This window comes from Plectropomus leopardus, chromosome 23, assembly GCF_026936395.1.
Source record: "Plectropomus leopardus strain MGB_pleo_1.0 chromosome 23, ASM2693639v1, whole genome shotgun sequence".
In the NCBI taxonomy this organism is placed as follows: Eukaryota; Metazoa; Chordata; class Actinopteri; order Perciformes; family Serranidae; genus Plectropomus; species Plectropomus leopardus.
This window is the reverse complement of record NC_142198.1, coordinates 12,963,500-12,978,104: the sequence shown is the minus strand read 5'-3', so window position 1 is coordinate 12,978,104 and position 14,605 is coordinate 12,963,500. Positions and strand designations below refer to the sequence as shown.

Genomic DNA, 14,605 nt, shown 5'->3' with positions numbered 1-14,605 from the left:
TGGCTGTGACTGTGCAGCAGCAAACTATCATAATATCTGTTTTTAGCCCTGCATCTTAAACACTCTCCTCAGGCCGGTTCTGTCAGGATTGCCGGAGGCTGAGGAAAGCCTCCTAAAAGCTGAGGCATCTCTCCTGTATAAGAAGCTTGTCAACATTACAGGGATAGAAGGGATAATGAAATATACCAGGTGATAGCTTCCGTATAGAGTAGGTTTGAGTCATTTCCTCTTTTTTTTTCAGTTTCAAACTGAGTGCTTTGCAGGCTTCTACCGTCTCTTCCTGGGGCTACGATAAAGCTGTGCAAGACTTTAAGATGTTGAACAGACACAGTCAAATTCTAGACCTTTCATCTGAAAGTCTTCCTATTTTTAAGCTCTCAAAACTTAAGTAGGAATGTTGTATTGTATCTGTTTTGCATAGAAATCTTTTTTAACTCTCATACAGGAGACAATGGCTTAAATTACTAGTTGGGTGACAGAAAATTGATCGGCAACTGTTTTATAAGCAAAACTTTGTTCAAGTAATTTCTTCAGCAAAAATGCCAAATTTCCTCTAAGATGTGAATATTTGATGGTTTTCTTAGCCTTCTATGGTAAGTAAAAATCTTTGGGCCTTTAATTCCTGGTCAAACAAATAAAGCAATTTAAATACCACAATGTCTGTTGGGGCACTGGGAAATTGTTAAATTATAAACCAATTTGTAAATTACAAAAAATTAATTGAGAATGAAAAAAAAAACATTAGTTGCAGCCCTGCTTCAATTTAACCCAGCTTGTATGCAGGTCTCTGCTGTTTCTTATGCTGGTGTATCATGCAATTTTTATGTCAGCCAAAAAGCTTGAAAGTGATTTTTTCATACAAATTATCAGTTCTATCCTTCAAGTTTGACCCTAAAACTTCAAATCTATAGGGAGCATGTACTTCACATTGCCATATGCAAAAATCAGTGCCACTCATCTCTGAGTAGCAAATACAGACAATATGCAGGAAAACGTGGCTAAAATGTTAATGAGCTGTGGTACAATGGATGTCATAAATGTATTCAGAAGGAATTCAGATATAAATTTTCACTGACTGCTACAGGCTGTCGGTAAAGCTAATGGATCACTGCAATTTGGTGAGATAAAAGGCACCATGATCTCAATTTTGCCTCAATACAGTCTGCAGTTAAATCATATCATGAGACTAATTTTGGTCTATCAGGTGATTCAACCTTAATTTCTTTTTAACTGTTCTCTGTACGACTTATATGTTGATCAATCACTGATTAATTAGCTTATTGTATTGTATTATCTATTTGGCAATTTAATGTATAACAAAATATTATATTTTAGAAACTTCTTGTGATTATTTAACGCAAAACTCTTAATTTAAAAGGTTACTAAAGCTGTCAGATAAATGTAGTGAAGTAAAAAGTACAATATTTCCTCATGAAATGTAGATGAGTAAAGGTTATAAAGTACCATGAAAAGAAAACACTCAAGTTAAGTACCGAGTACCTCAGATTCACAGACTCACAGATTCACTCATGAGCTTAGTTACATTCCACCATATCAATAGATGATTTACAGACACCGAGCTAAATTATTTAGACGTCTAAATCAAATGCAATAATACAAACTATTTTTTGGTTTGTGAATTTCTAATTTTTGTTTGGTTGTTAAAACACAAATTCAGCATGTGGCACTGTGCAATTTGGCCAAATGAGGAAAATCTGCAGCAGCTCTATTAGCACTTTTCTGATGAAAGTCCATTTTGCTATTTAGGGTGATATCAAAGGTGTATTTCCCCGCACAAAGCTATTGTAGGGCATCTCTGAAGCATTAAAAACATCACAACGCCAATGAAAACCCAGTGAGGGGGTGGTGGACAGTGCAGCTAAGCTCTTGTTAGAATGCCACCATGGCTCTTACCAAACCAGCCTGTCGCTGCTGCAGGGCGATGATGGAGGATGAGGAAGTGGAGTGGAGCGAGGCTTTGCACCCCAGCAGGCCTGCTGACACATGGCTGCCTCCCTCGCTCTCAGCTGCAGTGTCAAGGTCAGCCAGCCTCTCGAGGCAGTGGAGTGCTGCCTCAGAGAAAAGTGAGAGTTACTAGCAGGTAATTAAACGAGAGCATTTTCTTTGTAGCAAATAGACTAAAAACATTTTTAAAAAAAATGCACCATGCATGCATGAATTTACTAAATGAAACTTTTGTGATGAAAATGTTGTTACTATAAGGATCTAAAACACTCACCATACAGTAGCTGTACAAGAGCTTTTGATTAGAGCACATTATCATCACTATAATTGAGTTTTTACGGTTTTGATGAAATTGTAGTTCTTTGAACTTCCATTTTTGTTCGAGCAATTAAAGTACTTCTATCTTATGCTAAAGATAACATGAAACAAATCAAAGCTTCAGAACAGCCGATAGACTTTGTGGAAGTTGGTTTCCTTAACTGCTGTTTCCAAGGTAAAAAATGAAGCCAAAATGGAAGCCCTTTAAAGTGCTCAAAGAGATAAAATTACATAAATACAAGGCAAACTTTTTCAGCTGATGAAGATCATTTGATACGCTCAAGAGCCCCAGAACAGTTTCTAAATAAACCTTTCTGTGAGACTGCTTTCTTATCTAATTCTCTCATGTTTTAGTATCAACATCATCAAGAAAAAGTAGAATATTTACCTCACAGTGAAGAAGTCCTGTGAATCTTTACCTCAGCACTCAAAAAAGCATGTGTATCTGTTAGGACTTGTCTTAATAACAGTTCAACTTCAAGTACAATGTGTGCCACATAAAAACATGTTTAATTTCTGCTAACATAACGAGGGAGGGAGTCTACATATCTTTAAAAAAAAAAATCTCACATCTGTTTTTTTTAACAGGGAAACATGACAGAATTGTGCTTACTTGTGTTTCTAACATCACAACTTTAAAAACTTTCAACTATCTCCCTGATGCACAGACAGGTTCAATATTAGTCACAATATGAGTTCTTCTCAAAGCTGAAGGCACCTGTGTTTTTCCTCTTCTCAACTGTTCTTTCTGAATTTTGAAAACATTGACTGAATTTCTACAATAAACCTAAAGTAGAAAAATAAAGGGTTTGTCATCTGACTCTAATATAAGGTAGTGGAAATGTTGCTGTTCATTTGCAGTATTCCTGATTTCAGAGAGATGCTCTGACTGCCATCCTTCAAACGCTATCAGTTGTCCTGACGTCCAACAGACCGTCACAGCCAGCGGACCCTGGGTGCTTCTATACCGACATGAACTCTAGCTCCCTCTTCGCTGCGGTGCACTCTCCGTCAGATGTACCAACGGAGGAGTCTCAATCTCAGCAGCTCCAGAGCAGATGTTAGAGGTGTCCCCCATTACCATCACTGCTCCCAGGTCAGCTCCACAGGCAGATGTTGCTCATGGCCTGGCAGGTGGAGCTGGTCTCTGCAGGGGAGAGGTAGATCTTGCCACTGGGGCACACACACACCTCGTAAACAGCCTGCTCGTGGGAGGCCTGATTGGCCGAAGCTGTGTAGACGCCCAGCGGGAGAGTACCCAGCTGAATGATGTTGGCATCTAAAAGTATCTAGGAGGAAAGAAACATCAGAGACACGCTGGAAGTCATTCAAAAAACATCGCCAGAGGTGCCCTGCAGTGATGCATTACTAGCACGAACTGATAAATGACTCTGGTGCAATCACTAAATACAATGTGACAGGTGAAGTGAAATACAGCAGCACTCATCTGGTGAGTTAGGATAAGAAGTGAAGGAAGATCTTCATCTTTCTATTAAATATTTGCATTTGGAACATAAAATCGTCCATTTTTGGCAATGCTAGCGGCGTTAGTCACTCAGTCCACCACTTTGGTCCAGGGAAGAATATCTCTATCTAACTGTTTGATGGATTCCAATGAAATCTCGTTTAGACATGCATGTCACCCTCAGTATGAATTGTAGAACAGCAGCAGCAAAACAAGCAGCAATGTAACAACACCATCAATTTAGATCTACTAAAAGTGTTTGTTTTTGCTACTGACAGGCTCAGATTATTATTCTAAGCGTCTGTTAACATAATGGCAAGGATCCCTACTTTTTTAAAGGCCTAGAAACAATTAAGTCCAGCCAACAGAGTGGTAATGTCAATTTGCTCAGGAAAAAGAGAGAGGCATTCTGGATCTCCTTTTTTAAAGTTTTTTTTTCCCCAGGAAGTATGAATAAGGACTTAATGAGTTTTTATAGTGGCTCCCATCTATGTAACTTTGTAGTGGCTCTCTTTTGATTTTCTAATTATATTGTTTTAAAATGTGTCTATCCTACATTAATATCTTTTTCATTGTATTTGGTTTTTATTTTAAAGTCATGTATTTTTTTATTAGTTGTTTTTTGTTGTTGTTGCTGTTTTTTTTTTTTTTTTTTGTAATTAAGGTGTTTTTTAACAGTGTGTCAAGCCAAATGGACACATTTTGGGCTTGGACTCCTGCTGTGCAGGCTCAGTGGCACCTTTTAAGGTATATGCCTTCCTAACTGGCTGAATTAAGGTTTTTTTTAACCAAACCAGAGTTGGTGATTGTTGGAACAGTGGAAAGACAAACCAAGAGTGTTTAATCTTGTCATGAAGTATTTTTTATTGAAACGTGTTATTTGCAAATTGTCTGCTACTCCACAATTACAGTGTGCAAAACATTTCTTCCATCTCACACACCAACCCTATGGACATAAAATACAAAATCAGAATATATAAAGACAGAACTAAAGAGAATACAAAAAAAGGGGGAGAGGAACTTTTCACTCCCAGCATAACTACTTATCCTCCTCACCTCTCCCTCTGTGGACTCCAGCTGTAGATCTTTTCGACCGCTGACCTTCAGTGGTCCCTTGGCAGCGCTCACTTCGACCCCTCTGGGAGCCTCCATGGTCAGGGTCCGTGTTGGAGACTCCAGCCTGTAAAGAAAGAAAAAAAAAGAGCACAAGCTCAAAGATTTAGTGCATGAACTCATCCATTATTTCTATTTATACTTTCAGGATGTTTGCAATACTAAAACTTTGCCTTTTGGTAGAATTTAAAAGCTGAGAATAGGAGATGTGTTCAAGGTTAAATTGATTGTTATTCAGCTCATAGTTAAGGAATATCCCTGTGTAATTACTTGTTTGGGGCAGGATGATGGAATACAATCGTATTATTTGTTTCATAACAGACCCAAAGCAGCGAGGCATTTAGAGTCAAAATGTCTCACATCTGAAAAAACAAACCAGCTCATTGATATTTCTGCTTCACTCTTGCTGCATAAATATATGTCGGGTGTTAGTAATACCAACGACCAACTATTAAAGCTGCCGTTCATGTTTAAGTAGCTCCTCTCATTATTCTAATCCAGTATGGCTCCTAAACAGCCCATTATTGTATCAGCGGATTTTGACCTTCGGCAACACTGAGGCTAATGCAATTTGCATTTTCCTCCTGTGGACTATGTGTTTACACAGGGAAAGATAAGTGAGAGAGCCAATCAATGTGGAATTTGTTTTCATAACTCATAACCGTTTCAAATTGATTTCTTCCCCCCATCTTCCCTAAATCTGTTTTCAATGAATTTTAAATGGAAGACTTTAAGGAGCCGTCTTGAAATCGCTTAAATCTCCATACCCTCTGAAAGTGACACACATTTCGGATTATGCGCTATTGGAATAAGGGAAGAAAAAAAGAAAAGCAAATGAATTTCATCTGCATTTGAAAATCCTCTTTCACTTTAAATCAGCTTTCAGTAGATATAGTTTGGAGAGGATCTGTGAAATGTGCCTTTGACCTGGGACTGTCTGTGCCACAGACCTGTAGAAAAAAAAATCTTTTTTACTCGTCTGGTGCTCATTTTTCTTTTTTCTCTCTGTTCAAACTAACAGCAGATACGCTTTGAAACAACTTACATTATGATGACATCTGTTTTATATCTATTTTCTCGTTTGAGTTTTAACTCAATTTACACTACTTATTCTGTATTTTTGAATGCATTTGATTATTTGTTTTGGATAAGTGACAAAAAATTGTAAAAAATGATTGGAAAAAATAAACTGAATGTACATTTAAAGATGTACTATGCAGAATTTTCTTATTTAACTGTGTACAGACTCAAACAGAAGTTATTCATCTCAATCGTCACTTTTGACTTATGATAAGTGATGTGTATGCGCACAGCACTCAGATGAGGTTGGGGCTTTATAAAAAAGCAGTAGCCAGGTGCCAGACCATAAAGCTGCAGGCATTCAAGAGACACAGCACAAAAAAACAACAACAACAAAAACCCCACAAGTACAGCAGGTCGAAACGCCAAATAAGAGTGAGTCTAGGGTTAGCTTTTATTTTCGCCGGCAAGCACATCTAGAGTAACCAACAATCCTACTGGTATACCTTTATGTTTGCAATTACTTAAAAATCATACTCACTCCATCTCCCGTAGCAACACAACATACCATTTCTCCTCCTGAACCCAAGACATTCATTAGAGAGCCACAAGAATCTGTGTCAAAAGTGCTCCTCAGCTTGGTGCGTTTCAATAATTATTTCTGAAGCGTTCGCTGATTCTCCATGGCGAGGATAGACGAGTCATTAAAAGACCCATTTAAAACACTTTGCAATGAGCTATGCAGTATGAAGTTACTGATATGTGATGCATGTGTGTGATATTTTCACTCCATTCGAAGCAGTTCTATCATCACCCGCTACACACACACACTCACACACACACACACTCACACACACACACACACACACACACACACACACACACACACACACACACACACACACACACACACACACACACACACACACACACACACACAGAACTCTGGCAATTCTGCCAGAAGACCAAGTGCTCAATTTTCAAGATTGCTTGTTTCAGACGCAGTCTATAATAAAACATTAAATGAACTTTATTTAATTTAATTTAAAAAATCTCTTGGGTTCTATAATCCTTTCAGACACTTCTGTTTTCATGTACGAAGGGCTTATGGTCTAGTTTCTGATGCTCCAAAAGTAGAATGAGGTCCAATTTCACCTTACTGCTGACTGGTAAATATCACCATTAAAATTAATGTTAAATTAATGAGAAAATTTAAAGGTGCAGTATGCAACTGTGGGGAAAGATAGTTGACTGTTGAAGCTCATTCTCAGGTCATAAATTACGGAAGCTTTGGATTGGTGGTTTGGTCCGACTACCAGTCCAAGTTTGTTCATATTTGACGACCTTGGGTTGCTGGGGAGAGGGAGTACTTTGCAGCCTGCTGCTCCTGCAAAATCATGACCCGGTAACTCAAGATAATCCACAGAACTTGTGGATTAGTTTCATGTAGAAACTATTTTATTTCTATCGACAGAAAAAGGTGTGTTCGCATTTTGTGCAGAGTTGATTTAAGCTTCTGTCTGTGTGGTGATATGGTTGGAGGGTGTAGTTTGTTAGAAAGAAAACAGCTCCTACATGAAACTACTCACAATAAGGTCTGTGGATTATCTTGAGTAACAGGGTCATGATTACTGGAAAAAGACATTGCATTTGAGGTTTAAAACTGTATTCATTTTAGTAAAACAAAACACTATTATAAAACATAAAATCGCAACACTGAGGTGTATCAATATTGTCTTTCAGCCCTACTTTGCTGTGGCCATGTATGCCACCTAGCAGGAAATGTCTGCTGTTAGTTACCATTTGTTTGCTTGTTTGTTACCAGATGATGAAGACACATTTGTTCTGTCCACGCATGTCAAATGATAATTAACCAATAATGTGTGGGGCCACATATAGTATATTTTGAATAACAATCCAAGGGACATTTACAATCAGCCTGAGGGCCATAACTGGCCCCGGTGGGGCAGACTTTGGACACGTCTGCTTTAAAGCATTGAAATCAGCCAAGCAGCTCTGAGACTAATACATGAAGCTATATTCAGTTTTTGTCCAGAAACCTTCAGATTATGAGACCTGGTGATCAGGCTATCAGATAAAAAAAGATCCCTCCTCCTCGGTACTGACAAGCTCCTTGTACCCATAATGTTTCAGGGCTTCTGGCTCCATCCAGAAAACTCTTTTATGTAAAATCCTCACTACAGATAACCTATGTGATATTTTCAGTCATGATGGCTGTTTACGACAGACCAGCTCTTCTTGCCGCATTCAGGATGACCTTTACATCCACAAAAAGGTCACCATATCGCAGAGATATGGAGGAAAGAGCAGGACCAAATGGGCTGACGGCCACAGCTGGAGTCACAGTGGATGAGGTTAGTTTAAATATTGCATATCTACTCTGTTAGCTGAGGGGATTCCAAAGGTGAAAGTCAAGTTTATTTTTATATGCGAATATCACAAATGGCACCAAAGTACATAAACTTAAAAGGCCCAATCTTAAACCTTCTGACCATATAAGGTAATCTTCATTTTTAGTTTATTCTGTTTTACTCAATATTTTCATATCTTCTAATATACTATTTTAAAATTTAAAAAAGGTTTTAAAAAATCTAATAATGACATAATTGTTAGTTGCAGAGAAAATGGAGAGGACACACTAAAATGATTTTTAATTGTGACGTTGATAAGATGCTTTACCCCTGATGATCTTACAGGCCGTAATTATTGCATCACATAGAGTTTTGACAGAGCCTGAACCCTGTATAGCAATAATAGATGTCATTCTTACCGAGAGATGGAGGACTGAGAATGACAGTAAATAAGCCTCCATCAAAAACTTTAAACCAATTATTTCCACTGTATCTGTACGTAATGTTATCTGCCGTCCAAACATTTCTATCATGGCCATCACAATAGCAAAGAATGGCCATTTTTCTTTGCTGCAGTCAAAACTAGAAAAAAACAACTCCAGCTTCACGACATCTCAATCCCAACAAATTGGAGGGAAAAAAAGTGACCAGAGCTAAGTGGGACCAAGAAGAGTTGTTCAGTTCTGCCTTTATCTTCTTAATGAACCTGTCACTCTTGTGTGGACACAGCTACTGCAGAGACTGTCCTGAAAGCTGCTCAGATCAGCTCGACAGGGGTACGCGGCTGGCCGCACTGCAAACAGACTTTAAACCGAAAGAGGAGGAGCGCTATGGTAGCAGAGAGTTGTAGAGAAAATGAAATGAAAAGCGATTTTGCTGCTCTCTGATACTGGGCCGAGAAATGCACCATGTGATGTCTGCACTGCAAAGCAGAGCCTTCAAATCCTGTCTGGTCTGCCTTTGCTTCTTAATGTCAGACTTGTCTCACTACAGATTCCCATGTGCTTTTTTAAGCAGCAGCTTGCAAAAAACTGCAAAAAAGTTTGTTCTTGACACGACTGAGACCTGGAGAGTTTTTGTCGCACTGATCAGACGACCATTCACCATCTGTCCTCCATACATGTCAAGAGAATAGACTAAGTCTCTCTGAATGTGAACAAACTCGATGACAGAAGTATCACAGTGAAATGTTCAGAGCTACTACAAAAAAACAGCTTTACCAAGAAGAATATCACAGCTTTATAACACAGCTTCCCTGCCTATTCAGATGTATTTGGGCCATGTGCATCAGGAATCAGAGCAGCAGCCTCCAGACTGAGACGCAAAATGATCTGATTATATAATTGACAGAAATATTTTCATATTTAGGCCTGTAATTTGTGGTTGGAAGCTGGTACTATTATCAGACTTGAGTGGGCAGTGAGCTAGGGAGTCAAAACATGACTCCTCAGAGCCAAATTTCCAGCAATTGACTATCTTGATTTCTGTCCTCGAACTCAATGCCGGAGGGTATTTTGAGAGTGAAACCGAAAGAGGTCACTGTCAGGTGAAGGAGCTGATCAGAGCCCAACGAGAGCTATGACTAAAGGTAATGAAGCTGTGAGCTGAGAGCAGGACATGACAAACTGACATATCTCTCCTGCAGGACTATATCCACTTCATAACTGCGCTGCCCTTGTTTTAGAGACTTCAACATCAAGGCCTCGATGCTTGATAGCTCCTCAGCACAAGTGCAATTATTCACAAGTCACCATACACAAACATGTCTCCTAGTTTTTTGCTGTAGACAAAGAGGATGAACTAAGGAGTGAAAAAACAAAGTGAGTCACTGGGGACCAAACAACCATAAATCAATCAAACTGCTCAACTGTTAAGCTCCTGCAGTACTGCCTCTGCATTATAAGATGCACACTGCACTACAGCTTAAAGGATTAGTAGATTAATCGATTAGCCCATCAACAGGAAATTAACTGGCACAATTCTGATTAAGAATTAACCAATTAAGTCGTTTTTAAATCAAATAAAAAAAGCAAAGCAGTCCTAGAAAATCTCTGCTGGTTTTCCCTGTTTTTTTTCATTGTAAATGGCAGTTTTTGGTGTTTTAGCCTGTTGGTTGAACAAAACATGACACAATCAAAAATTTGGATGTGCATTATTTACTATCACAGATTGTATAAATGAGGGACATAGCTACCAAACATAACCCATTGGTTTGTGGGCTCCTGTTTTGATGCCATGAGTTGGGCGTTTTGGCCACTGCCATTTAATGATTTTGGAGCCAGAAGTGACCATAATTGGAGTCTGTGGAGGGTGAGGGGTGGATCTAACTGAGAAGCTAAGGACACTATCAGCAGGCAAGCTGTGACTCAAGCGGCCCCGCCCTTAAATATGCACAACTTATTAATAACAAGGTATTGAAAACCTCAACCCTTCTTCAGTTGTCTTGAAGGAGGAACTTGGCAAACAAGCAAAACTTCCTGTCTATAGTACATTTAATTCCAGATGGAGGCAAAATGTACCACACAAAGTGCAAGATAGAAGTTGCAGCCACACAGCAAAGCCAGCAATGGACCATAAAAATGAATCAAAGCCATTAAAACTAAGACTATGACCTCATAAAATAATAATTCAGATGAAGGATAAACCAATAAAAAAGAGTCAGTCAGACCTGACATTAGTAACATTAAATTAAATTAAATTAAATTAAATTAAATTAAATTAAATAGTCAAAATAAGACAAATGGGAAGCAGAGCTTAAAATAATGTCTTCAATTTAACTTTATAAAATCATACTGTTGAAGCACTTCAAATGATATCATCTTTATTTCTGTTGTAAAGTTGGGCACATAAAGTTTGGGGGTCTATGAGGGTGGTTTCCTCTGTTTTGGAGCCAGCCTCAAGTGGTCATTTAATAAACTGCAGTTTCTGGCACTTTGTTGGCTTCATTTTTCAAGTTTGAATTACACTGTTTTGATTATCGAAAGGATTCTACACACTATTTGCTGCTACAAGAACAACAACTAACAACAACTGTATTTCATGCCACTGACATTGCTGTCTTCAAACACTAGAAACTTTATCCACATTCCATTTTGTATTCTATTCTATTTCTAATTCTAATCGAATGTAACTTTCTTACGTCCTCATTTTGAGTGTTTTTGTCTCAATACACTTTATAAAACACTACGTATACAAAAGACACGAACTCTATAGAACCATTTTTTAGTGTGTATAGTGTTCATAAAGAACATTTTATTTTTTCATGCGTCGTTTTGTGTATCTTAAATGTCATAATATATATGACATTACAATTGGTCAGAGTTATAGTCATACCATGCATACGCTCTTGTGCTTATCCTTTTGTACTGACATAGATCTCTCTGCAAAGGATCAATAAAGTTGATCTTTTCTTATGTTGTGCATACATTTTTGCTAACCGTAGACAAAAGTTCAGACCACAGTTAAAGGCCCTATAAGAGTAAAAAAGTCTTACGATTATTCAAAATAGTACCTCTAAATAATACTGTTTGGGGTGTCCAGTGGCTGAGTGGATAAAGCAGGCACCCCATGAATGGAGGCAGTGTCCTTGCCGCAGCGGCCGCGGGGTCAAGTCCAGCTCACGGCCCTTTGCTGCATGTCATCCCCTCTCTCTCCCCCTTTCACGCTGTTGATATGTCCTATCTAAACTAATAAATTATAATGTTTGTTTACTGAACATTATGTATGTGTCAACTAGAAGAAAGCAAGCAGAAATTGAAAAAAAAAACATTTAAAGTCCAATAATGAGAAAAGGGGTTACCCATACACCAAAAATCTGCTTTAGATACACTTTGGGCATTATTCTGAAATAAATGTGAAAACAAATTCAGGAAGCAAATGTAATTTGACAACTAAAATTATTTTTTAGACTGTTTTCATATTCCCCCCACTTATTTCAGCATGATTTTGGCATACAAAAACAAGCACGATGATGACAAATGAAGACAAACTTTGAGTGCCAGCATACACAGATAAAGCGCTCGGGGAGAAGAACAGGTGCTTCAAAGAAAAGGAAGATCTCAGGTGGATTTCTTTGATTTCGTATCCGCTCTGTTCTTCGCCCAGTTTACCGTTGGCTTGCAGAGACATAAAACACATCACAAAGAAAAAGATATTTCTTTAAAGAGGAAAAGATGGGCAGCATGGACGTGAGCCAAGCCATATCTTTATCATCCAGAGAGGTTTACTTACAGGTGGCGAGAAGTTTGAAAAGAGGGCTTAACTCATCTCACTTTCAGGGTGGGGGTGAGGCGGATAAAATATGGCCGAGAAGTTCCAGAGCCACAAATATAAACAATGCCAAAAAAAACATGCATATTCCGCTCTAATGATGGTGTTAGGTTTATAAGAAATATCAATGTTTGCTTTACAATAAATATAATAAAAGTCAGTAAATTTGTGTGATAACATGTCAGCGTATAAGGATTCTTATTTTAGTAAGAGAAAGTCTTTTCTGATATGCCATCTCTAAAATTTATAGTATGATGACATCAAATCAGATGATAAATTAGGTTTACATGTGCAATCAATCAACAGGCTATTCTGGCTCATAATATACTGTCTTGCTCCATAATGAGAAAGCGCCTGTTTTGGTGACATTAACAGGAACTAGATGTCACAGTGCAGATTTTCTGGTATATGATGGTGACTGGATGTTGAAATCATATCGTATTAATAGGAATATAGCTTAATCTGCTGGCAGAGTTAATGCATTGTGCTCTCTAAACATAAGCAGCCAGTGACAACTGGTGGAAAGAAAACTTATTTTTAATTAATCACAAACCAAAAAGGTTTGGACACAATGGCTGCAGTAAAAACATGATTCTTCAACTGTCAATGGTTTTCTCAATCAGTTTCTTACTATGAGCGATGGGGTTATGAAAGTATTTTTTATTTATTTTTTAACCTTTTTTTCTCATATGAACTCCAGACAACGTCTGGAGAATCAAGTCTGTCATAGTTTCACACATGTAACACACCTTTTTCACCTACTGAAAGTACTGGTTTCATTTAATAAAGAGATGGCACTGGGGTATAACGTACAGGAAGCGAAAATTTAAGTGTTTTGTATAGTTGTTTCATAATATGGTTAACAAGAATTCTATTGCCATTCCCTTGATTTTAAAAAAAGGCTTATATTGGCATCTTCGTGTAAATGACCCCTCTTCCTCATCTGTGGATTATTTTATTTTTTTCTGGGTTTGTGCCAGTTGCATGTTAGTAGTGTTGTCTGTGTCTGTTGTCTCGATATATATTGTAACTGTAACTTAATCTTTTGGCATGTTGAATGGAGCAAAGGTGAGTATAAGTAGGTTGCAGTTAAGTAGGGACAGTTATCAGTTCTGGGGTGGAGCAGTATTCATTGGTCGAGCAGAGTGCGTACAGGGACTGGGGTGAGCTCACATTCACAGATGATGGTTCAGAGTTCGGGTCGGGAGATGATGTATCGTCCTTTATTGTACTTTTGCATTTATGTATGTCACTGGTCCTTATGGCTGACTCTGTGTGACTGTTAATTCTGTGTTTTGTTTTACCTGGCCACAGAGCTGTAGTTGTGGATGAAACGGCAGTAAAAGTTTGCAAACCCCAGGAATCATTGAAGTTGCTCGTGGGAGTCAGGAACAGGCCAGGAGGTGACGGCAGAGAGCTGGGGTCCATAAGCACGCTGCCATGAGCCATGATGTACCAGAGGACAACAGAGCAGGTAAGGAGTTTGTAATGACCTTTATTTAATCTTTTGGCAGGTTGAATGGAGCAAAGGTGAGTATAATCAAGTTGCAGGTAAGTCGGGACAGTTATCAGTTCTGGGGTGGAGCAGAGTTCGGGTGGGGAGATGGTGAACGTGGAGGAGGCTCTGAAGACGGCCGGAAGAATGGCGATCTTTCTCGACAGAGCCGAAGCAGTAAAACACAGCACAGCCACAGGCAAACAAGAACCAGGAAGTGCACAAGCAGAACTCTTGGTCGGAGACAGAGGCTGTTTGGTTTACCAGGACAGAGACGAGGAGAGGTGATCAAAGGCGAGGCGAGTCGAAACCAGGAAAACAGTCAGTCAACAGGCAACAAGGTCAGGCATGGAATAAGTGAGGCTGCTTAAATACTGGCTTGATATATAATTTTTTCTTTGTTTCAGCAGCATTTTTGGCTGAATATATACATTAACATGAGGCTGGTTCTACAGGATAGCCTGCATGTGTTTCTGTCAAAGCAGTTAAAATGTGAAATTCTTTGCACATACAACAACAATATTAAATAGTTTTACTGACATGCCATGGTAATAATGGTGGTTTGTGTACTTTGCCTACAGCCCAATT

General features: G+C 38.6%; 1 protein-coding gene across 3 annotated transcripts in view; it reads right to left on the bottom strand.

Annotated features, from left to right (window-relative positions):
* Positions 1-2,774: 2,774 nt before the first annotated feature.
* Positions 2,775-14,605, bottom strand: part of LOC121962163 (zeta-sarcoglycan-like) — a 42,821-nt gene continuing 30,990 nt past the window's right edge. The window contains exons 7-8 of one of the 3 annotated variants that reach the window (XM_042512366.2): positions 4,805-4,928; positions 2,775-3,572 (exon numbers count right to left, since the gene is read on the bottom strand). In XM_042512366.2, coding sequence (XP_042368300.1) covers positions 3,381-3,572; positions 4,805-4,928 — 316 coding nt within the window. In that variant the 3' untranslated portion in view covers positions 2,775-3,380. Of the gene's footprint in view, positions 3,573-4,517; positions 4,695-4,804; positions 4,929-14,003; positions 14,269-14,605 lie in introns of those variants that run through there. The other 2 variants (XM_088073739.1, XM_042512367.2) reach the window with 2 other exon arrangements.